The sequence below is a fragment of the Pimephales promelas genome, chromosome 9 (assembly GCF_988280905.1).
Source record: "Pimephales promelas chromosome 9, fPimPro1.hap1.1, whole genome shotgun sequence".
In the NCBI taxonomy this organism is placed as follows: domain Eukaryota; kingdom Metazoa; phylum Chordata; class Actinopteri; order Cypriniformes; family Leuciscidae; genus Pimephales; species Pimephales promelas.
Window position 1 is genome coordinate 38,750,569 of NC_142777.1, and position 26,560 is coordinate 38,777,128.

The 26,560-nt window shown below is 40.9% G+C and overlaps 1 protein-coding gene across 2 annotated transcripts in view; it reads left to right on the forward strand.

Moving 5' to 3' along the window:
* The first annotated feature begins 2,709 nt into the window (after positions 1-2,709).
* The window catches only part of fat4 (FAT atypical cadherin 4), a 78,414-nt gene continuing 54,563 nt past the window's right edge, over positions 2,710-26,560 (forward strand). The window contains exon 1 of one of the 2 annotated variants that reach the window (XM_089135150.1): positions 2,710-8,326. In XM_089135150.1, coding sequence (XP_088991276.1) covers positions 3,221-8,326 — 5,106 coding nt within the window. In that variant the 5' untranslated portion in view covers positions 2,710-3,220. The remainder of the gene's footprint in view (positions 8,327-26,560) is intronic. The other variant, XM_039654971.2, reaches the window with a different exon arrangement.

The window sequence follows — 26,560 nt, forward strand, 5'->3', positions numbered from 1 at the left end:
AGAGTTAAAACCTAAAGATGAAGTGTGTTTGCTGGCATCTGCTGTCTTATGTTGGTAAGAAAAACATTAATATCAATAGCCACTAGATGGCGGCATATAGGCTGCTGAACTCTATGAACCAATGAATTTGACGGTTGACCTCTTAAGTTTTTGACTATCGCAAGTTAAAATTGTAATAATAAAAAATATCGGTGTTAGGTGAGACTATACAAAGATGCCAAAATATGCTAAGATTAAATTTATATTTATTTAAATATGACCATGCTTTAAGAAAAAGACAGTAGTCGCTCATGTGGAGAGTCTGATGATGCATGCTCCGACATCAGCTCACTATTCTTTGTTTTTATATGTGTGAGAGTTTTTAATTGTAAAAAATTTTTTATAAAAAAATGCTCGGTCATAGGGTCACTGAATGCATAATTTGTGGTGTGTGTGTGTGTGAGTGAGTGATAGTTTTTGCCATGAGAATGTTGTACAGGACCAGCCCTTCATATGTGTGTATGGTAGATATATATTGTATTGGATTTATTTATTTTTTTATTATTATTTATTTTTTTCCTTATTCATTCCCATATGGGTGCCCATTTCTGTCCACGAACAATTAATTAAAGAGTTTTTTCACCCACTTAACATTGTCGAATCGAGTCGTGTGTGTGTGTGTGTGTGTGTGTTCGTCTTGTCCCGCTCAGATCAAGGGAAGTATTTTTTAAAAATAAATCAAAATAATTTTGCCCACTTTTGTCCCCCTGCACAGAAACACACACGCGTGACGATGATGATGATGATGATGAAGATGCTGTGGAGTGAGCAGGCTCTCGCTGTGGTTTCTTCATGTACAGTGAGTGTGTTTTCTGTCGTATATCAGCGCTCACACACACACACACACACACACACACACACACACACACTCTGATTAAACTTTATTTCCTGTAACAGAGGAACGAGACGCTGCGGTTTGGACGAGAGAGGGAACAGAGGAACATTCAGGGAGAAACACAGAGTGTGTGTGTGTGTGTGTGAGGGAAAATCCAGGGGAAATTAAAACGACCATTTAAACCCTGAATGTGTGTTAAACAAACAGCGGCCGCTCGTATATCCAGTTAATACACGACAATACTGCTTCTGTCCACACACTCGGGGAGTTTAGTTTAGTGTCTCAACACGTGTGTGTGTGTCTCTCAGTGCACTGTGTGATCAGACGTGGTTAAATAAACCGGGGCATGTTGTCACAACACACACATAAACAGAAACACACACACACTGCAAAAAATATGTTTCTGTCTTGTTTTCCAGCACAATATGCATCATATTCCCAGTATTTTAGAGTGCGGTTTTGAACTTTATTTGAACTTTATCATCAAGAGTGTTTCTGCGTGTGTCGTGTTCCTAAAGCAGGCCTAGTTTATGTTTTACATCGGTTAGTTACTGGATCAATACAGTCTCGAACGCTTCCTGGGCATTTGTGTACTTGTTTGTTCTTCAAGTAGGTCAGTGTGCTGCATTAATGGGCTAAAATTAGCCTCATCAGACCCAGAAGACGTTTTTAATTAAAGAGGAAAGAAACATCAATGCATTGGCCCAATTAAAAGATCAGCACAAACTGAGTAACGACACAGGACTGAACGCTGGGAGATTAGTGGAGCAGATCCTGCGCATAATCCGATTTACTGTGAGAACCGAGAACCGGATCTGCCGGACATCTCATTTACACTCGGACGAGGAGAAGCTTTATATCAGCAGTAAATAAAGATATATATATATATATATATATCAGCACAGCAGTTAATAAAGAGGATATTTCACCCTGCAATACGTGATTAGGCTTCATTCGTGAAACTTTACACTACTGTCTGTATCTGACCGCTAGATGGCGCCACGCGCTGGTGAATCTGCACACACACACACACACACACACACACACCGCAGGGACATTTCATTGATAAACTGTTGCTCCTGATTGTATTTGTAACTTAATAAACTAATAGAGCTCATTTTCCCAACCGAGCATGAGAAACTCTAACATGAAAAAAAAGACTTGAAATTCGGTGTAAAAAAAACAAAGCTTGAGATTTTCAACGTCAGAAACTTTCTGTTATTGAAAAAAAAATATCATTGTGATAAAATAAAAATAAATTGAACATTTAAAAGCATTTTCTAAAAAAAAAAATCAATACTTTACAGTAAGGTTCATTAGTTAACATCATAAACTAACAATGAGCAACACATTTGTCACTGTTTTTGTTCATCTTTATTGATGTTAGTTAATAAAAATAAAGCTGTTCATTGTTTGTTCATGTTATTTCAAAGTGCATTAACTAATTTAATAATATTATTAGTAAATGTATTAATTTAAATATATGTATTAGTAAATGTTGAAATTAACAAAGATCAATAAATGCTGTATAAGTGTAGTTCATGATAATTAATGTTGTTAACCTTATTTTAAAGTTTTACCAAATATATAAATGTATTTAAAACACTAATGGAGAGTTATAAAAACTACGGTAAGTTGGGAATGTTATTGTGGGCACATAACGGTACATCCAGTACCTGGAGCGCAACTCGCGTGTACTATTCAGTCCATGCGATGATTGACATCCTCCTCGTCCAATCAGCAGCCGAGGCGATGACTTTACAATAGAAAGGGGAGCCAGAGAGGGGCGGGGTCTTACACAGAGAGCCAATCGCTGGACAGGAGGGCGGGCACTTTCTCAACTCGGGCTTTTGTTCTCTGTCAGGGCAGTAAAGTGAAGTTTGGTCACCGTTATTCCGCGGGACATCCCGTATGAGAATCACAGGGATAATATCAGAGCTCCTTTATCTCCTCCAGGGAAAACTCTTGTGCAGTGTGAGAACTGAGGATTTACTTTTCCTTTCTCCCCACAATGGAAACTCCATCATCATCATCATCTTCCTCATCATGAGAGGAACGCGTTGAGTTTTGCAGGGTGAAGTTCTGACAGGATTTTACTGCATGCGAATGAACTCATTTTCCTCCCGTAAAAGGATTTTTTGAAGGATTAAACCCGTGGAATTACAACAGTAAGATCTCAACTTTACCTTAAGTTTGTTTAAAACACCAAACGCGGATGCATTTGGATATATAATCATCTTTTTTTGTATTTTCTTTCTTTTCTTTTCTTTTTTTTTTTTTTTGGATACAATGCAAATGTGAGTTGAATGTATCAGGCTTGGAAAAACCCTGACTGGATCCGTGATCATGGCGCGTTCAGGTACATCTATGGACACTTTGCACCTCATTTTATTCGTTTTATGGACTTTATCGCGCTATTCTTTATCCAGTCAAGTTCGGCAGGAGTTTGAGGTTCTGGAAGAGCAGCCGATGGGCACATATGTGGGCACTATCAACACCAAACCCACTTTCACATACAGATTCAGCGAACAACACAAACTTTTTTCCATCAACGCCACGACGGGCGTCATATACACGTCCTCGGTGATCGATCGAGAAGTTTTGCCGAGTAATATCATTAATGTCGTGGTTTTATCCAGTCAGCCGACTTACCCAACCGAAGTGCGCATCGTGGTTCTGGATATTAATGATAACGCGCCCGTGTTTCCCGACGCGTCGATCGTGGTGTCGTTTAAAGAGGACGCGAGCAACGGGCGTCAGGTGATATTAGACACCGCGACGGATTCAGACATCGGGACCAATGGAGTGGATCACACGACTTACCGAATCATTAACGGGAACGATCAACGTAAATTTCGCCTGGATATCACCGTAAACCCGAGCGGTGAAGGCGCGTTTCTGCACCTCGTGTCCACAGGAGGGCTTGACAGAGAAATAACCCCTTTCTATCAGCTCCTAATCCAGGTTGAAGACAAAGGAGAACCTAAAAAGTTCGGGTACCTGCAGGTAAACGTCACAATTCAGGATATAAATGACAACCCGCCTGCGTTTGACCAGGACCAGTATCAGACCAGTGTGTTTGAGGACTCTGCCATTGGCTCCAGTGTACTTCAGATATCAGCCACAGACTTGGATGAGGGTGCGAATGCTGATATTACATATCTTTTAGATGAAGGAACTCCATTTCAGATCGACCCCAAAGCCGGGACTGTTATTATAAAGGACGGGTTAGACTATGAGACTAGGAAAGAGTATTCCCTAACCATCCATGCTGTGGATAACGGCATTCCCTCGCTCTCAGTCAGGTCTGAAGCCACTATCAAACTGCTTGACGTTAATGACAACGACCCTGTTGTTAAATTTCGCTACTTCCCTACAACGTCCAAATTCGCTTCGGTGGACGAAAACGCACAAGTCGGGACGGTCGTAGCATTATTGACCGTTTCGGACTCGGATTCGGCCACCGCTAACGGTAACATCTCGGTTTCGATACTCGGTGGGAACGAGCAGAGACACTTTGACGTTCACAGTTCGCCCGTCCCAAATCTGAGTCTGATCAAAGTAGCAAGTGTGTTAGACAGAGAGAGAATCTCCTCGTACAACCTCACCGTTTCAGTGTCGGACAACGGCAAGCCCGTGTCCCGCTCGTCCTTCGCAAGCCTGGTTATATTCGTGAATGATATTAACGACCATCCGCCTATATTTCAGGAAGCTGTGTATAAAGTAGACATAAGCGAAGACATTCCCAAAGGCAGTTACATTAAAGGGGTCTCGGCCACAGATGGAGACTCCGGGCAAAACGCCAATCTCCGTTACTCACTTGTGTCTGGAAACAGTTTGGGTTGGTTTGCCATCAGTGAGAACAGTGGTTTGGTCACCAGTGCGGCAGAACTCGATAGAGAAAAAGCATCTCAAATAGTGCTAAATATCAGCGCCAAAGACCAAGGCCTGCAGCCGAGAATCTCCTACACCAAATTGATTGTGAACATAACAGACGTTAATGATCAAATCCCCACTTTTACGCAAAACACATATCACGTTTCGTTGGTCGAACATTCCCCTGTCGGATCCGAGCTTGTGGTGTTGTCTGCGACGGATTCGGATCTCGGGTCAAACGGCACGATCCGATTCTCGTTCGACACCGAAACCCCGGTTAGCGTTCAGAGCCGATTTAGATTAGATGCGATTTCAGGCCGTTTGAGCTCAGCGTCTGAGTTAGATAGAGAAGAGGAAAGCTCGTATCTTCTATACATCAAAGCCACAGATGCAGGAACGCCTCCTCTTTACTCCGGCTGCAAAGTTAACATCACACTGAAAGATGTTAACGATAACAGCCCAGTGTTTTACCCCGTGCAATATTTCGCTAATATAAAAGAAAACGAGCCGGCCGGCTCATTCGTGAGTATCGTAACCGCTTCCGATCCTGATTTGGGTCGCAACGGCACTGTTAAATACGCCATCACCGCTGGCGACTCCTACAAGTTTCACATTAACGGCAACTCTGGTAAAATCACGACTCTGGTGCCACTCGATAGAGAGGAAAAAACCACGTATCAGCTGCAGGTTTCGGCGACCGACGGAGGCGGGTTGCGTTCGCACACACACGCTATAGTCACGATCACGGTTATAGATACGCAAGATAACCCTCCCGTATTCAGTCAGAACGAATACAGCTTCGTTATGTTTGAAAATGTGGCGATTGATAGCATCATCGGGACTGTGTCGGCCACGACTGTAGATCTGAACACTAATATCACGTATTTAATCGCGTCGGGCGACCAACGCGGTTTGTTTGACGTTAAACGCGGCACTGGGCAGATCATAGCGTCCGGTGTTATAGACAGAGAAGAACAGGCGTTTTACCAGCTAACGGTGATCGCTAGGAGTGGGGAGGTTACAGGGGAAGCGCTAGTTAACATCACAGTGAAAGATTTAAACGATAACGCACCTCGTTTTATTCATGCGGTCGAGCACGTTAGCGCTGTTGAAAACTGGGCCGCCGGCCTCCATATATTCCAGGCGAAAGCTTCGGATCCGGATGAAGGCACAAATGGCGTGATCGTGTACAGCCTCAAACAAAACCCTAAAGGTTTGTTTCACATTCACGAAAAGCACGGATTGATCTCTCTCACCGGCCCCCTAGAGGTCACAACCAGTTCCTACCAGCTGGAGGTCGTGGCCTCTGACCTCGGCGTCCCTCAGCGCACATCCAGCTTTATTCTCACTATTAGCGTGTACGACGTTAACGACAACGCGCCGGTGTTCGACCAGCTCTCCTACGAAGTCACCATCTTGGAATCCGAGCCGGTAAATAGCCGTTTTTTTAAAGTGGAGGCCGGCGATAAAGACTCTGGGCTCAATGGGGAAATCGTGTACGACATCGCTAGCGGGAACACGAACGACATTTTTGGGATTTTCCCCGATGGACAGTTGTATATCAAAGCAGATTTGGACCGAGAAGTACAAGATCGGTATAGTTTATTAGTGGTGGCTAAAGACCGAGCCGTCGAGCCGCTGAGCGCGAGCGTTAATGTGACGGTTCTCCTCGACGACGTCAACGACAATCGTCCGCTTTTCAACAGCACCAATTACGTGTTTCACTTCGAGGAAGAGCGGGAACGAGGGTCGCTCGTCGGGCGTGTTTTCGCCGAGGATAAAGACTTCGGGCCGAATTGCGAAGTCCGTTATTCCTTTGAAACGCCACAGCTAAATTTCGAGCTCAACGCCATCACGGGCGTGTTGACTAGCACGCTACAGTTTGACCGTGAATCTCTCATGAGGCAACGAGGAGCTTCGGTGTTCAGTTTCACGGTCGTTTCTTCCGACCAAGGCCTTCCCAAGCCTCTCAAAGACCAGGCTAAAGTTCAAGTCTACATACAAGACATCAACGACAACCCGCCGAAGTTCACCAAAGACATTTACCAGGGCTCAATCTCCGAATCCGCACCGAACATGACGCAACTGCTCCGAGTCTCGGCCTCAGATGTGGATGAAAATAAAAACGGACTCGTTCGCTACGACATAATAGAGGGAAATGAGGAAAAACAGTTTAGCATTGATGGCAGCTCTGGTCAGGTTACGCTAGTGGGGAAGCTAGACTTTGAGTCGACGCCCTTTTACTCCCTTAAAATTATAGCTGAGGACTCTGGGACTGTGCCTCTGTCATCCACTTGTGTGCTGAGCATCAGCGTTCTGGATGATAACGACAACTATCCGTCTTTTCCCAAATCAACCCTCACGGTGGATGTGCTGGAGAACATGCGGATCGGAGAGCTAGTCGCCTCAATAACCGCCACGGACTCTGATTCGGGCTCCAACGCTGAAATCACGTACAGCATTTCTGCTACAAACAACCACGGCACGTTCAGCATCAGTCCCAACACCGGCAGCATCTTCCTAGTCAAGAAACTTGACTTTGAGACTCAGTCGCTTTACAAACTCAACGTGACGGCTAAAGATAACGGAAGGCCGTCCAAGTCTTCCTCTATTCCGGTTATAATCCACGTGAGGGATTTTAACGACAACCCTCCTGTTTTTACACCAGGTGACATTTTTAAGTCAATCCCTGAAAACCTCCCGCTCTCAACCTCGGTTATGACTATCGCGGCTCACGACACGGACGCCGATATCAACGGCGAGCTGGAGTACTCAATCGTCCAGCAGACACCCAGGGGTGCTCACTTCAGCATAGACCCTTCGTCTGGCGTGATCTACACCAATAAAAACATCGACCGAGAGTTCTCAAACCTTTTTGAGCTCACAATCAAAGCCACCGACCAAGCCGTGCCATCCGAGTTTCGCCGTTTCGCTCTTAAAAACGTCACTATCTGGGTGACGGACCAAAATGACAACATCCCGACGTTTATCTCCCAGAATGCACTAGTTGCAGAATCCAACATCGTGATCGGATCCATTCTGACAACCGTGATCGCTTTTGATCCGGACGAAGGGGCGAACGGAGAGGTGGAGTACGAGCTTGTGAGAGGAGATTCAGACACGTTTATAATGGATCGCTACAGCGGAGATATCAGATTAGCATCTCAGCTCGTTCCCTCCAAGCTCATCTATAGTTTAACCGTGTCGGCGACGGATCACGGCACGGATCGCAAAACCTCACGTACGGAGCTAACGATACTCCTTCAGGGTACGGATGGCCCGGTTTTCTCCCAACCCAAATACATCACCATTTTAAAGGAAGGCCAGCCGCCGGGAACCAACGTCATCTCCCTGGACGCCTCCAGTCCTCGAGGCACCGGCACCAAGGTGGAGTTTTTTATTGTGTCGGTTCGTAGCGGCGGGAAGGCCGCGGGCCGGCTGTTCACCATCGGACGCCACACCGGGACGATCCAAACGGCGGCCGAACTGGACCGGGAGCAAGGCTCGGATCTGTACTTGCTGGACGTGTACGCCATCGAATCCGACGCTAGCCAGCCCAGAACGCAACACGCCGAGGTGAGTTTCTGTTTTTTCTTGGTGTCCGTGATCGATTTTGATGGTTCTTCCATATTGTAAGATCGGTAAGTTTATTTATGTTTTTGAAAGAGGCTCATCAGTTGCATTTATTTGATTAAAAAAAATACAGTAAAACAGTTAAATATTATTGTAATGTAAATCATCTGTTTTCAATGTGAATATATAGTCAAATGTAATTTATTCCTGAATTTTCAGCATCATTACTCCAGTCTTCAGTGTCACATGATCCTTCACAAATCACTCTAATATGAGGATCTGATGATCAAGACACGTTATTTACATTTTTATTTCAAGATTCTTTGATGAATATGAAGTTCAAAAGAACAGCATTTATCTGAAATATAAAGATTTTTTTTAACATTAAACACTACCGTTGGAAAGTTTGGGGTCAGTAAGAAATTTTATTTTATTTTTTTGGGGAAAGAAAAAAAATAAATCAATACTTTTATTCATTAAGGATGTATTCAATTGATCAAAAGTGCCAGTAAAGACATTTTATAATGTTACAAAATATTCTATTTCAAATAAATGCTGTTCTTTTGATCTTTCTGTTTTTTTTTTCAACATTGAAAATAATATTATTATTTTCTTGATCATCAGATCCTCATATTAGAGTGATTTGTGAAGGATCATGTGACACTGAAGGCTGGAGTAACGATGCTGAAAATCACAGGAATAAATCACACTTTACTGTATATTCACATAGAAAACAGATGATTTTAAATTGTAATAATATTTCACAGTATTACTGTTTTGTTGTTGTATTTTTAATCATATAAATGCAGTCTTGCTGAGCAGAAGAGACGTCTTCACGTTTGACTGGTGGTGTGTTCGGACACATGTGCTGAACTCATTTGTGTGAATGTGGTGGAAAAACCTGAGCGAAAATATCCAAGCTGAACCGTACGTGCATTACTAAAGTTCCTGGTTTCTTTTCTTCCCTCCCCCTGTTCTTTTTTAGCCGATCTGGGTTGTATTAAGTATAAATTGCTTTGCACTTGAGAATGTGGGCTTTGTTTTTTGGCAGGCTTACTGTATTGTTTCAGCTCAGAGAGAGCACAGGCCTTAATCTCAGGCTGAGAGAGAGGGGAATCCTGGGTAATATATAGACTAGTGGACTAATCTCTCTTCTCAGCGGCGACAAATTTAACCAATCAGACGGTTGCAGATATTAAAGAGCAAATAGTTTGTTTCTGTCTTAGGCCTTGTCCACACTAATACGTATTAGTTTTTGTTTTTGTTTGAAAACGCCTCCTTTTTCCCTCCGTTTTGGCCTTCAGTCACATTGAAGACGCGTTTTTTTTGTTTTTATTAATGAAAACGAAGTTGTTTGAAAACGCTCTCCAAAGTGGATAAATGTGAAAACGCGTTTTTCGTGTTGCGGTGTGCACTGTTAAAACGGAGGGATTTAAAAACGATGACGTAAGTTTAGTCATGTGACGCATATTGTAGCAATATATATTGATGTTTATACCGGTATTGTGCCTGTTATGTGCGGTTGACTTTCACATTTTTGCTGAAATATGTTACTTCACATATCGTACTTACATCTGCTGTCAAACATGAGATCAGTTTAGCGTTTTAGACCCAACATATGATGGCGACTCTTATGAAATTATCCTGTCAGAAGAAGAGTGTGTGTGTGTAAGAGGAGGAAGAGTGTGTGAAGCAGGATCAGTTTCTCTCTCTGAGTTTTTACTGTATCCGTTCCCAGACAGCAAACTGACATTGAATCAACGTGGAAACGACGTCTCTCATGACATTGAAACAACGTTGATTTTGCTCATCGAATTAACGTTGAACCAACGTCAGGCGCGGCATTCTTCAAAGCTAAATGAAAATCGAAAATTGGTTTGCTTTCATAACGTTGAAACAACGCGTTGATTTCAAGTTGATTTTTGTTAGTTTTGAAAGAATGACGCGTCTGACGTTGGTTCAACATTAATTCGATGAGCAAAACAATGTCCGATCAACGTTGTTTCGATGTCATATTTCCACGTTGATTCAATGTCAGTTTGCTATCTGGGTTGTGTGTAGGGTTGGGTATCGAGAATTAAGTATCGATTGGAACCGAGACTAACTTTTCGTTTTTCCCGGAATCGTTCAAAAGTTAAAATTTCGATTCCTAGTTTCGATATTCACAGTCCGCCGACCGGAAGAAGAAACCGCTGAACAACACCAACGAAGAAGCGTCTACCGGAAGTGTTGGCATAATCACGCGAGTCGAACATGAGTAACTTACGTCGGCGATCCAAAGTGTGGCTTCACTTTTCTAAAAATAACGAAATCTCGGCAAAATGCAAAATTTGTGACAAAAGGAGTATTTTTACAGAAGGAGTATTTCCTTCAGAAAAGCCGTTGGTTAGCAAGGTTAGCTAAACTTTTTTGACCCTGCCTCTTAAAAGAATCGGAATCGAGAATCGTTAGGAACCGGAATCGAAACAAGGAATCGGAATCGAGAATCGTTAGGAACCGGAATCGAAACAAGGAATCGGAATCGAGAATCGTTAGGAACCGGAATCGAAACAAGGAATCGGAATCGGAATCAGAATCGTTCAAATTCAAACGATACCCAACCCTAGTTGTGTGTTCTGCCCTGTGTCACTGTGTGTTCAATGTATTCCAGAGCTGAATATACACTTGCAGTGCACACAGCAGCATTTATTCACCACACTACTGTACGCTGTCAGAAGTCGGAAGATGAGTTTACCCAGTCACTGTACTGGTGTTCCTGTAACGGCGTGCTTTGGGCTCTGTGTCCTCCAGTGTTTGATAGAGTCGGATCTGAAAACGTTAAACGTGTGTAGTTCTGAACAGATGAAATGCTTTTGAGGCGATTGCTTGATTTTGCCGGAAAAGTCAGAGGTTCTCTGAGGCTACGTCCACATTAATCCGGATACATTTGAAAACGGGGTTTTCGTTTAAAAACGCTCTCCGTCCACACTAGCGTTTTCAGGTGTTTTCCGACGTTTCAGTGTGGATGAGGAACTTCTAAATTCACTTTAATGCGCATGCGTGAAACTTCACAAAAGCTCACTGAGATGATACAGATGGGAAAATAAATTTGTATTTTTTTTAAAATAAATTTAAAATAAATTTTTATTTAATAAATTTTTTAATTTTTATTTAAATTTTTATTTTATTTTTATTTATTTATAAAACCACATGTTTGGTCTAAAACGCAACTGCTCTCCTGTTTTGCTGCAGGACAGCAAATGTGAGTAAGCTACATTATCTGTTATCTTTGCAATACTGTGCTATGAAGAATAGCACATATTAAGTAACATATTTTAGCAATAGTGTAAAAATTAATAACACATAACAGGCACAATACCGATAAACATGAATATCTATTGGTACTACATGGATCACATGACTAAACTTACGGCATCGTTTTGAAATACCCCCCGGTTTCACTGTCCACACTACAACGCGAAAACGGCGTTTTCAAATTTATCCACTTTGGAGAGCGTTTTCCAAACGATACGTTTTTGTTGACTTAAAACGCCGTCTCAGTGTGGACAGAAGGCCAAAACGGAGAGAAAAATATACGTTTTCAAATAAACACGTTTTAGTGTGGACATGAATGTGGTTTGAAAACTTGGTGTTGTTTAAGGTTTTGAGAAAGTGAGTGATGATTTCAAGAAATGTGTTTTAAAGCTACACCGTGTGATTTTTACCTCCATCTAGTGGTGAAAAGGTATATGACCATCCGGTGAATATTAGTTTCTGTTCCTCTCAATTCCGATTTCGTTTTAACTCCTACGGTGGCCAGTGTAGTCCAAGATTAACATGGCTTCCGGTTCGACCTCGTCCATGAGTGTTAACTTAATTAACGGGTATGTCCCTCTTTGGCTAACGTACTTTCAAGATGGAGGGGCAACATGGCGAAACCCTTACCCGTATGTATTTTCAATGGCGTATTATACACTCACGAGAATACTTTATTACTTGAACGAAGTAAATACGTTAACGAGCACATATATATTTAAAATAACTAAGTGTTTTTAGCTAAGAACAAACTAAAAGAGTTACACAGTGACGTTTCACTCATTCCCTCTTCTTCTTTCTCTAGTTGCGTTCTCTCATCATGTTATGAGTTCACATAAGCCGACTTCATTAATGGATGTGATAGTGTTCGCTTTGATTAGGCACTTCATTTATATGATTGTAAATCTTATCAACAAGAAATCACAGTTATGTGGTTTCAGCAGTGAATAGGTTGTGTGTGCAATTACTGGATTTGTGTGTAAAGTTGTGAAAAAAAAAAGATGCTAAGATGTGAAAACGTGTGTAAGCAGCTGAAAAAAAGCCTAATAACGCGAAACGGCGGGATGGGATTGTGTGTTTCTTTCTCATTGTAATGGTTTTCTGCTGAAATAAAGCGTCTGAAGGGAAATGAGTGTTGCGGATCCGCGTGTGGGACTCGGATACCTGTCTCCCACTGAGCGAGCGAGGGAATTATCCGGGTTTGCCGCCACAGGCGATGTCGGAGCAGGGTGGTCCCAGAGACCCGGCTTTGTGCCTGAACGGGCAATAAGTGACCATTAAATTCAGCTGACCCTCTAAGTCCCAGTGAATAGAAATGCTCTTTCACAGCGCGGAGGGAAGGCCTGAAACGTAATCTGCGCGTTCTGTTGGTGCGTCGCGACGCTAAACTCTCCCTCGAGGGGTAGAGTTAAACTCCAGATGAAACTCTACACTGGGCTTGTGGGTTTGTGTGCGCAGGCCTCTTGCTCAAATGAAAAACAAATGGGATTCTATATATGTGTGTGTTTTGGAAATTTCAACTGGAACGGAGAAATGTTATATTATTACAGGCTTGATGATTGGCCTTTATAAATCGGGCTTTTTCCTTCCGCGGAGCGAATGTGCTTCGTGTTAGACTTTAGAAAACAGCTCCTCGATCGCTGTGTGTTTGTGAGGTTTCATCGTTTGTGTGTGTGTGTGTGTGAGAGACGTCCTCATTTGGTATAAAAATATAGTTTTTTAGAAATATTAAAATGCAGACAGTTTTGATGTCTTGCTCTTTTCATTCTGTCTGATGTGTGTGTGTGTGTGTGTGTGACTGATTTAAGGCTGATTACCGTCTCTCTTTACTCCCTTTCTCTCTTTTCTCTTTCAGCAGTGGGAGTGTTTGGACTGATACACACATTCCTCTCTAAACCCTCTGTGTGTGTGTGTACGTCACTACCTCAAACAGGTCGTGTGCAGCATCACACCTGTGACAGCCTGACAGCCAATCAGAACGCTCTCTGCGATGTCGATGAATTCTGAGCGCTTTTTTAATTCATATTAATGGTAAACCAAATGGTCGTTCTGAGTGACTGAGTTCATTCGCTGGTGTTTCTGACGTCACAAATGACCTTTAACCAATCAGATCAACGAGTGGATCTCGGAGTGAGTGGAGGCGGGGCTCATTTGCATATTCATAGAACCGCGCATACTAAATGAGGCGAGGGTGTCGAGTTACATTCAAACACTCAAATATGTGATTTTGTTGACCAGAGACGAGTTGATGTAGTCGCTCGTCTTTATGGTTTTGTTGCTGTTTGCGTCTCTCTTGTATTCACTGAATCAGTGGGCGGGGCTAAAGAGGAAATGATGTAGACGTTCATTTTAATGCTATTCCTTTCTTTCAAATTGCATTTGCACGTGAGAGGTTTGACCGCATCACTACGAGCTCCAGGACTAGTACTAGTGGACTTAACTAACCGCAGTTCATCCAGAACACCACGGGTTGGTTTGCGCACAGAAACGAGTGTTTGTTGTAACACACCAACTTTAAAGAGTCAGAGAAACGGGGTTGAATGTGAACAGCGGCGGACGCGTGTGTGTGTGTGTGTGTGTGTGTGTGTTTGCGTGTTTCGCTGCCTAATTGAAAGCAGCTGCGTGTGTTTTGAGCTGCAGTTTTACAGAATCAGCATGACTGTCTCCCGATGCTTTCTGTCTTTCTCTCGCGGCCTGTCTGTCTCTGCGTGAGAGTGTGTGTGTGTGTGTGTGTGTGTGTGTGTGTGTTGACAGTGATTTATGGGTGTGTTTGCTGTGCTGATTGTGGGTCAGGCTGCAGGAAGTGACATCGTGAGCAAACACACTTGATTGAGTCTGATTTGAGTTCAGGCTCACACAGACTTATTTTGGTAATATTCATTTACTGTTATTAGATTCATTCATGTTTTAAATCGGCCTTTTTTTATTTCAATTTTTAGGAATTTTGTTTTGTGCCTTTGTCTTTTTTATAGTTGTATATAAGTTTAATTAACTTCTATTTCAGTTTTAATATTAGTGCTTGAACCTTTTTCATTATTAAATTACGCAATTCATAATTTCTAATATTTTATATATATATATATATATATATATATATATATATATTAATTGAAGCTTTATGCGCTTAACAAAATCAGTTTTGAATAGTTTTAGTTAACAATTAGAACACTGCTTCATAATAACTATTACATATTTTACGTTACATAATTATATATACTGCACACTTTTATAAATTTGAAATAGTCTAAAAATATATATATTTTTGTATTAAATTGCAATTATCCCGATAAAAATTGCAATTGCAATTTAAAATGCAATAAAGAGGTAGGGAAGCAGAATTTTGCCCAAAAATTAAATATATGCAGTATATATATATATATATATATATTTTATAAAAAAATCTAAATATTAAACAAAGGGATATTGAAATAATACTTTTATACACATTTTTATCAATAATACAAATAATTCTATTTTATAGAACAGGAGAAAATGCAATACTGGTATTTATGTCACGTGTCGGGAAACTATTAAAGCTTTACTTTTGTTTATAAACACTTCTCATTATAAACACACACACACACTGCAGAGACGAGATGCTGTGTCGCGCTTCGCTCTGAAACACGCAGCGCACATGTACAGTATATTTCATTAAAGTCATAGGACATTATTATTATTATTGCACAATTTTGATGAATTGTTCAGCCCTATTACGTGAACTCGTGTGTGTGTGTGTGTGTGTGTGTGTGTCAGCTGACAGCCGTGTGACTCAAATCATAATATGCTTATTATTTCTCATCATACCTCTCTGTGATTGGCCGGTGTGAACGGCAGCCGTGTGACATCATCCTCAGTGTTTCTGTCTCGATGAAACATTCATAAATCAAGACACTTTCACGACTGGAGATATTAAGTCTAGTTTGATTAAAAATGGGAACATCAAAAATCCTCTTTTTCCACTTCCACTGAGTTTTCTGACTCCATTGGCAGATATTTGTTCCTCTGTGTGTGTGTGTGTGTGTGTGTGTGTGATGCTGAGATATGAAGTCATATTAGCGTGTCTCGTCTCCATCAGTGAAGTCTTAATCCAGCTTTAGACGCTCCTGACCTGATCTCAGACCTGCTTCAGGTGCTGGAGGTGTGTGTCCTGCTCATCTGGAGTTGATCTGTCGAGCGACCCGTGTGTGTGTGTGTGTGTGTGTTATTTCAGTGTTTGCATAGTCGCCAGGATTGTGTGTCTGAAAATCCTTCAAACAGCCTCTCAAAATTAGCGCTGGCCGCTGCTCACCGATGCTAATCTCTTCCACATGGATATGATGTTGGGCCTGAATATGAATTCTCAGATAACTCAATACGGTCGTCACACGTTGGCCGACTCCGGCGGGGTTTACTTCAGACTCGGATGGAAATGTGCTCATTATTCTCTCACCCTCATGTCGTTCCAAGCCGTTGTTTCCTCAGTGAATAGCAGGAGATGTTCAGCCGGATCTGTGTGTGTTACGGGAGGCTCGTATGAACACACACTTCTACTTTTGAGTTGAAAATCTGGCCTTCTGCTTCATAAATGATGATGTCACGTGTCGGCACGCCAGTATGAAGATCCTCAGTTATTATAGAGTTAAACTGTGTTCTGTTTCTCACACTAAAATAGAGTTTCTTTGCATTACGGTAATGAGCGCTTTATGGAAATGTGCTTTATTCTCATGAATCACTAACTCTGTCTCGAGTCGCACGGGGGTTTCTGAGGCAATCGGCAACAATACATTATATGAGTCAAAATTATCATTAAGATCATGATCCATGAAGATGTTGTGTACATTTGTATTCAGCTCTCAGATGATCTATACATCTAAATAAAAAAAATGGGTCACAGATATTATGACCTGCATGGAAATCATGCTATAAACTTCGGTTAAATAAAACATTTTATATTAAATCAATAAATAAATACATTATATATATATATATATATATATATGAAGAGTTCAGATGCAAAAGCCTCTAAGTGCCATTTGAAATTTTCTTCTTGAATGATCATTTTTATCAAGCTTGTATATTTAAGTTCAGTAATTTCACTTAAATGGCAATGATAATTACCTATTAATTGTTATTTAAGTGAAATTACTGAACTTAAATATACAAGTTTGATAAAAATCATCATTAAAGAAGAAAATTTCAAATGGCATTTAGAGGCTTTTGCATCTGAACTCTTCATATATATATATATATATATATACATATAACACTAAATAAATAAATAAATATATAAATAAAAATAATATATATATATATATTTATTTAATTTATTTTTCAATTAATATAAAATGTGAAACATGTGGAATTAACTGTACTAAAAATGTTTTAAAAAGGAAAAAAATTGTTATGCAATATATATATATATATATAACATTTCTCATTTTTACTTATTTTATCTAGATATATTACAACTAAAATGTAAATAAAACATCGTAAAAACTATATAGACATTTTAAAAAACACTATTAATAATCATTTTCCTTGTAAAACTAACTACAATTAATAAAAAACGGAAGATGTAAAATTTTACATTCATGCATTTTAGCCATATAAAAATGAAAGCGAACTAAAAGCGTAAATAAATATAAAATATGAATAAGAACTATAATAGTATCTCAATGATTTTATGACATGAGTGTAAATAAATGATGATCCCGTGGATCTGTGATAGGGATGATGTGTAGGGAACGTGTGTGTGTGTGTGTGTGTGTGTGTGTGGAAGCAGGAGTTCAGTGTTTATAAGCATCTGCCAGATCACTGATATTTCTGCTGTGTTTTTTGGTGTTACAGTGAAATCCTCACACACACACACACACACACAGTGTTATAAAGCTCAAGACTTTCATATTTCATCGTCGCAGAGCTTTCTGATGTGTTTTCCAGCTCGTTATGACTCTCATCCGGGTAATTATGAGGAGCTTCGTTAGAGAGATGCTTTTTATTTATGATGCTGTTTGTTATTAGTTATGTGCATAAATCATAAACTCATTAATTACACAAAGCCGACGGAGAGGGATAAACCCCAGGACGTCCCGGAGAAGCGCAGAGTTTGATCTTCTGAGTGTGTGAAGGATGATGATTGACGGGTTCCAGCGAGACAGAAAGAAGGACATGAGTTGAAAATCAACATCTTTCTGAACACAAAATGACAGATTTAGGACTTCAGTAGTGACCAAAAAGCCCCATTATTTGTTCTGGTTTTACACCTAATTTGAATTCATTTTTCATTAAACAAGTCTTCATATCTTCAGTCATGTTCTTCTCCAGTAAATGTGTCTTGATATGATAATGTTTGTACATTAGTGCTGGAAAACGAGACAGAATCACTGAGGAGGAACATCTAATTAAAGGCATTTTGTTTGTAGAGCAGAACTGAAAGGATTTGTTCTTCACATATAACGAGTGCTGGAGTTTAATACGAACACAGTTTGATATTTGTTTTTATAGCACTCACAGTATATGGAGCTTTTGGTCATTATGCATCTGCTAAATACCTCATTTAGTGTTCGGGAGGACACAGAAACTCTATTAAACATTATGGGAACCTTCCTTTTGAATGTTCTCTGAACAAATAAGTTTTTCAAAAACATTAGACGGGATAATGATGACATGAATGATGTATAAAGTCTTTAAAGACCAGATAACTGTTAATGTTACCGGAAGTGTTTTCAGTGAACGTTCCATTCTTCACACATTATGAGAACGTTACTTTTGAATCTTCTCTGAACGTTCCGAAACATTTAAAAACTGTCACATGAACGTCCAACTGAAACATTCCACGCATTTTGAACTTTGAATGAACGTTCTATCGACGTTTGTTCCGAACCTTGCCGGTGTTCTGTCGATTTTTGCTGCCTTGTCGGAAAATGCTACCGTAGCGCGAATTGATCACAGAATGCCGATTGAAATACAATTATAATACAATTCTAAGTTATGAATAGCAACTGTATACTGTAGACTACTGCTTTTAATTTTTAAAATGGTGTGAAAAGTAAAAATTATCATAAAATATTCATCTTTGACTTGTCAAAGTACACCTTTCCTCATAGTAACTGAAACTTTCAGTTATTGTTTTTCAGCTGGCTGACCGTACAAATATTCGTAAGCATTTTTAAAAGGGAAATTATACATTATAACAGGAAAATGTACCTGTTATAAAAGAAAGAAAAGAAAAGAATCGTTTTATTTTTATCAATTAAACTTTATGAAGACCGAATGGACGACACATTCCTGATGATCCGCCTATTTCCCATCATGCACTGCTCTCAGAGCCGTCCTTTCTTAAACGTTTTAAAGACGTTTTGCATTAATTTCACACACATATTATGAGAACGTTACTTTTGAATTTTCTCGAGAAGGAACATGTCACATAACTGAACGTATAATAGCAGATCACTCTTATTAATGCTTTGAGTGTCATCTATAACAGGAGTGTTCCTCCATTAACCGTGTGTGTGTGTGTTGATGTGGTGGACGGCGAGGTGTGTGTTTAATGAACTGGACTCTTACAGCAGGAGCGCTGCGTCGCATCTCAAGCTTCCACCGCCCCGTCCGGCACAAAGCTCTTGTGTTTCGCTCAAATTCCTGCAATTTTCAGGGAATTAATCTTTTTTTTCTCCAGGCGTGAGCATCAACAAGTCTTTAGAGCGTAATGCTCTTAGCAGGTCATTAAGCTTTTTGAGCGTGTAACGGCGAACACTGAGCGCTTCTGTGTCCGTCTCTGATCACTGACACTTTAATAAAGTCGTTTTAAGTTCAGCCGACTGAATTTTGCACCTTTTCTGCGGTCGCCATGGTTACGGGGAAGCGAGGAGCATTCAGCTTTTACATGCAAATGCGGAGAGAAAGAGCTTTCAGGCGCTCGGCTTTTCTCTCAATCGTCTTCATCTGACAGCGCTGGACTAAAGGAACTCTTAAAGCGTGAAAAACGCCCGTCTCTCTCGCCCTCTCTCGCCCCCTCTCTCTCCGCCGGGTCAGAAAGTTGCTCTTGATGTTTTGCTCTTTAACTCTCCTCATATTCACTTCCTCTTCTGGGCTCCGGAGAAACAGGAGAGCTATGTCGAATCGGCCACAATCACGTCAGTTAGCGGTGAAGGAAGGCGTTCTCGTGTCAGGAGCGGAGCATGATGGGAAGCGATGATCGAGCGACGTGTTTGCTTTTCATAGATACAGATAGAACAGTTCTTCTTGAAATATAATCAGATTTATTAGACTCTTCAGGATTGATGTTCTCGGCAAGGTTCTGAACAAACGTCGATAGAACGTTCATTCAAAGTTCAGAATGCGTGGAATGTTTCAGTTGGACGTTCATGTGACAGTTTTTAAATGTTTCGGAACGTTCAGAGAAGATTCAAAAGTAACGTTCTCATAATGTGTGAAGAATGGAACGTTCACGTAACGCCTTTAAAACGTTTAATAAAGGACGGCTCTGAGAGCAGAGCATGATGGGAAACAGGAGGATCATCAGGAATGTGTCGTTCATTCGGTCCGCATACAAGTGTCATAGATAAAATCAAAACAATTGTGTGTGTGTGAGTGAGTGAGTGTGTGTTTGAAGCTGTGTCGGAGTATGAGTGTCTGTGTTTCTGTGAGTGTGTGTGTGTGTGTGTGTTTGAATCTGAGTCAGATTAAGTGCGTGTGTGTGTGTGTGTGTGTGTATGTGTGTGTTAGTGAGTGAGTGAGTGAGTGAGTGTGTTTAAATCGGAGTCGGTGTGTGTGTGTGTGTGTCTATGTTTGAATCGGAGTCGGAGTGTGTGTGTGTGTGTGTGTGTGAGAGTGTGTATGTTTAAATCGGAGTCGGAGTGTGTGTGTGTGTGTGTGTGTGTGTGTGTCTATGTTTGAATCGGAGTCGGAGTGTGTGTGTGTGTGTGTGTGAGAGTGTGTATGTTTGAATCGGAGTCGGAGTGTGTGTGTGTGTGTGAGTGTGTGTGTATGTTTGAATCGGAGTCGAAGTGTGTGTGTGTGTGTGTGTGTGATTGTGTGAGTGTGTGTGTATGTTTGAATCGGAGTGTGTGAGTGTGTGTGTATGTTTGAATCGGAGTGTGTGTGTGTGTGTGAGTGTGTGTGTATGTTTGAATCGGAGTGTGTGTGTGTGTGTGAGTGTGTGTGTATGTTTGAATCGGAGTCGGAGTGTGTGTGTGTGTGTATGTTTGAATCGGAGTCGAAGTGTGTGTGTGTGTGTGATTGTGTGAGTGTGTGTGTATGTTTGAATCGGAGTGTGTGTGTGATTGTGTGAATGGAGAGTTGAAACAAAGGCATGGATGTGAACACTAGCCCCAGTGTGCTGCAGCATGTGTGTGTGTGTGTGTGTGTGTGTGTGTGTGTGTTTCTCTTGTAAAGTTTAAGTGGCACTTCCCCCCGGTCAGTGTGTGAGTGTGTGTCTGTGTTTGCTCTCGGAGGGTTGGAGTGTTGCCGCGGCGACCGCCTCCAGCTCGAGAAGAGTGATGCGTCTCCGCCAGTCGTGGTGTTTCTCAGGTCCGATTTATAACTCTGAGGAGAAACATCTGGGTTCATATTCAGCGTAACTCTGACCCCTCTAGACCTCACGGGACGCGCCTTGACCCCTGAACTCCCTGAGGTCAGGGCAGGAAGCCACCCTGACCTTTGACCTCTGCACAGAGTATGTTAGGGCTCTCAGAAGAGTGGCAGTGTGTGACTGTAAATCTGTGCGAGAGCGTTTGATCACAGTGATCGAGTCACTCGGGAATGTGTGTGTGTGTGTGTGTGTGTGTGTCGGGGACTTAGTTGCTTTGGGAATGTTCTGATGTGTGTGTGTGTGTCTGATCTGTGATGGTGTGTGTGTGTGTCAGGGACGGAGTCACTCGGGAATGTTCTGATCCCAGAGGAACGCCGGCTCTTCCCAGGATTCGTTCATTCGCGGCGTTCGTTTAAATCTTATGATCTTTTACTATTAAACACGACGTCTTGTTTAATAAAAAAAACGATCAAAACGAAGTGAGTTTGTGCTTAAAGCAGTGTGTTCTCGACCTGCTGATGTCATCATGTCACATGACACCTGCAGGTCAGCTGATTAGAGTAATGTGTCAAGTGTGTTTGGACCGGGAAGGTGAACACACGGGAACGTCTGAGCTCAAGCTGACGGAAAACACACACAGACGAGCGCAGGACTGATATCAGTGTATCTGTGATCGTCTAGATCGGTCTCGGTATCAGATCTGATCAGATCGGTGTTTACCGTAGTGCAGGTGTGCAGCCGCCCTTGTGGATTATAACGACAGCGCAAGTCAACTTTTCCCGTAGAATATTAGATAAAGTCTGTTCGGTAAATACAGCAAGTGTTGGAAAGGCTGGAGAACAGCTACTCCTGGTTGTAAATGTTGAAACATGTCAGAACTGAACTGAAACACAGATATATACTCTAGAAGATGTCACAGTTCACCCAATAATGAACAAACCTGCTTGACTTTCAGTCTTTGCTGAAACACAAAAGACATTTAGGTTCAGAAACTAATTTTGGACCCCATTGACTTTCATTGTATGGACAGGAACGCTCTAGTATCATCAGTTTCAGTTATTGGAGAACTGGCCCTTTAAAGATGAACTGAACTGAAATTTGAGAAAAGGTGATATAACAGATGTATTTTATTTATTCTCATTGGTACAATTTTTAAAATGGCAGAATTTGTTAAAAGGGATAAAATGGTACATTGATTGTGTTGTTTTTGTTACACGGGCGCCGCCATGTTGGATTTTAACGTTCGACTACGTCACTGGCATGGTAAGCCACTCCGTTGCCTACCCGCACCAGCAGAACAGCCGTAGCTTGTAAACAGTCTGAGGCTAGCTGACATGGCTGAGGAAACAGATTTTTTTAGCGACACACTATTTAGAGATGTGTACTTTCGTCAATGAGTACATGAAACGTCTGACAATGCACGAAATGTTTTATTTACACAAGTTACAAGTTCAATGCATCACGTTAACGTTACTCGAATCCTTGATATTCGGGTGAGGGGGAAAAGATCCCTGATGTATAGTTCACGGTAAAGGATGGGATTCTCCTTCCTAAATGCACCCTCGCCCATAGAGTGAACTGCCAGTACGCTGTTAATCTAAACAATCTGAGAAAAGTCTAACAAGTTAGCCCAGCCGTCACCTATTCGTAAAATACCCTGTTACTTATGGGGCGGTCCAGCGTCTCAGCTCGGACATCCATTAGAGACAGCATAGCCTCCTTCAACACGTTTCTCTCACCGAACAGCATCCGAAATGAACGGTGCATGGTGATGCATTTTTCGCCGATCAATAAATGTCCATGTTGACCTCTCTGCAACAGATCGACTCCGTGCAGTGTCTATGCTCCACAGCGCTCGCGCCCACTGTCACTTTCCCCCAAACGATCCTGTACTGTAAGTGAAGCCTGAAACTGATCGTCCTCCATGTGGTGGTAGTCAGACACTACCGGCCTGTCCCTCACGGGCTCAAATGCGTAATCCATGCCGTTAAAAGCGCTCATTTTCGTCTGTGTATACAGGACCTACAGCTGTTGTCTATGGCGCTCTGCGGGTCCTACCATGCCAGTGACGTCATCGTAACTGCCAGCGCTAACAAGCGCAATTTTGCGTTGCTTAAAAAAGCTATATTAATATATATTTTAAAAAAATGTTTAGTGTAATTTACTTTTAATTGTCATAAACAACACGTTTTCAACGTCGATATTTTTCAGTTCAGTTCATCTTTAAATACGACTACGGTTCATTACCATAGACTCGTATAACACTTGCGTCTGATCGATGTGAATGCCAATGAGTGATCGATAAATTACAGATAATCGTGTAATAAGTTCATCATCGTGCACATATTACTTTTTTCAAGGCTGTTATCGTGTCTTGAATATTTGTCTGCCGTTTTTTCACACAAATATATATATATATTTTTTTAATACAAAGAATTAAAAAATGTAAAGGGAATGAAGACAATGAAAAAGACAGACAAATATAATAAATAATAAAAGAGCTAGAAGTTATTCTATAGAAGTGATGCATTATAAACCAATGAGCAAATACATTTTTATTTAATCAAATATATATGCCTAATAAGCAAAAAAAAGAGGCTGTGTTGATGTTTCTTGTCTCGTGATGTTACATGAATCACATATAGGCTTATATTAGGATAATAACGCTAAATTCATAGCATTTACACTGAATTGATCTGAATAATGACATTGTTGTCTGTTTAGATCACTGAGGTTAATAACACACACACACACACACACACACAATAGATACTTTCTCTCTCTCTCTCACACACACACTCTCTCAAACACACTCACTCAGTCCCACACACACACACGCTCTCACTCACGCTCTCACTCACTCACACTCACACACACACACACACACACATTGTGTTTGCTCTCGGGGTTTGCTGAGGTCTCTCAGGGTCTCATTCTTTGGCCGTAATTGCAGGGTTTGTTTGAGCAACTGGATCAGAGCGTCTCATGCTTGAGATGAAGTTCACCACCGCATTCGTGAAGCAAACACACACTCAGTCAGAAAGCAGCGAAGCCCTGCGAGCGAGCAGATCCTGGACTCTTAAAGTGACAGCGTCGCCCTTAACCATCCACAGTCAATGTGAATATACAGTAAAGTGTAATTTATTCCTGAATTTATCATCATTACTCCAGTCTTCAGTGTCACATGATCCTTCAGAAATCACTCTAATATGAGGATCTGATGATCAACACACAGTTATGATTATTATCAGTGATGAAAACAGTTCATATATTTGGGGAAACGGTCATATGTTTTAATTTTCCGGATTCTTTGATGAATAGAAAGTTCAAAACAACAGGATTTATTTGAAACAGAATCTTTTGTAACATTATAAATCTCTTTACTGCCACTTTTGATCAGTTTAATACATCCATGATGAATGAAAGTATTAATTTCTTTCAAAGAAAATCCCACTGAAGGATAGTTTACAAGACCGAATCACTGAATCACTGAATCACTGAATCATTTTCTCTCTCCTGCTGTTTATGAAAATCAAGGATGACTTCAGTATGAAAGTGTTGTTTCAGTGTTTTGTGCTGTGAATGTTACGGATGAGCACGTCTGTCTCTCTGATGACTGTGTGTGTGTGTGAATGGAGGTCTGACGGATGGTGCCGTTGTTCCAGACACACACACACACACGTAGAGCTGTTAAATACTGTGCATTAATGAAGTCTCGTCTCTGAGAACCGACCGTCTTTTCTTCCCCCTGTCCGCTTCAGGACAGCAAATGAACGAGGGAATAAAGTGGAGAAAAGAAGGGCCACTTCTTTGCATTTCTATAGGCCTGCCTCGCTTTCATCCCCGTCTCTCTCTCTCGCTTTAATCCAGAGGATTTATGAGTGAAGTAAAGACTGATAACGTGTGTGTGTGTGTGTGTTTGAATGTGTGTTTTGTTAAGATTCCATTAAGTTGTTGAAATGTTATTTCTGAATGTTCTCAGAATGTTCAAAATGTGCATTTTTTTAAATGTCTGAAACATTTTGTTACATTTGAATGTTCTCTGAACAGTAACAGCAGTGACAGTTAAAACGCCACATGAACAGTGTGTAAATAATATTGAGAACATTATTATAGACCAGATAACTTTGAACGAACGTTTTATTAATTCTACTGGAGAAGGTTTGTCCATAACCCCGAGAGAACATTCAATACGTTTACATGCAGCCAATAACCCATTCAGAACATGTATCCTTCATCTCTGAGAATCGGCCCGTAACTTTGGCGTAGGAGGCGCCACATTCTTCGGTTTCCGCTGTTTTGTTCAGGTTTTGCGGCTGCCGCGCGTCACATCACAGAAGTACAGTGTGTTTTACAGAGGGACTTTTAGATTCATGGTCATAAAGCATCAGATTCTCCCTCAGACTGAAACGCGAGTGTGTTCACGGCTGGGAGTTTCGTGCAACCAGTGGCGTAACTTTGTTTTTAAAAGTGGGTGGGACATGTGTATAAATGAATGAATCACGTGATGCGTGAATAAAAACATAGATCCGACTTTACAACATGTCCAGTGGAAATAGCCTACAGAAAGTCCTGTAAAAAAAACGAATAAATTGACCTAATAATATGAATAAAAATTATATAAACAAAAATATACATAAAAGTAAATTAACTATTAGGCCAGAATTTTGATAACTGATTTTTTGCGGAACGCGCACGATTAAAATTTAAATTGGCTTATAGCCTCTCCATTGTACACACATAGTGCTGTACAATTAAATGAATAAATGGGCCTAATAATATAAATAAAGATAAAAAAAAGTGTATAAACAAAAATGTAAAAAAAAAATAAAGGCCTACATAAACATTTTAAAAGTAAATTTAAAAAGTAAATTAACTATTAGGCCAACATTTTGATAACTAAACTTTTGCACAGCGCGCACAAATAAAATAAAGTTATGCTTATATCAATTGTACCAAATAAAATGCTGTGAAATTAAACGAATCAATGGGCCTAATTATATATAAATAAAAATATACAGGCTAGGCCTACTGTAGGCTACATCAACGTTTTAAAAGTATGCTAAATGAACTATTAGGCCAAAATTTGTAGGCCTATGACTGAACTTTTGCGCAGAGTGCACATGGATTAGGCTACAATTTAAATAGCTTATGTTGTCAAACCTTCTTTTTTTTAAAAAAAAGAAAGAAAGAAAGAAGAAAATGAATTGCTTTCCTTATCTACAGTTCTTTTGAGTTCACGTTCAAGAACAGTTGGACAATGTCTGAGGATTCAGACTCATTCGGTGGTTGCGGTCCACCGCTCTGTCCAAGATCCGCCCGCTCGCTCCCGCTCACATGCTCTGCACCGGAACCAACAAATAGTCTCCGAAACGGATTGAAGCGCGCATGCATGTGAAGACTGTGCGTGAGCCACGAGATACAATGTAACC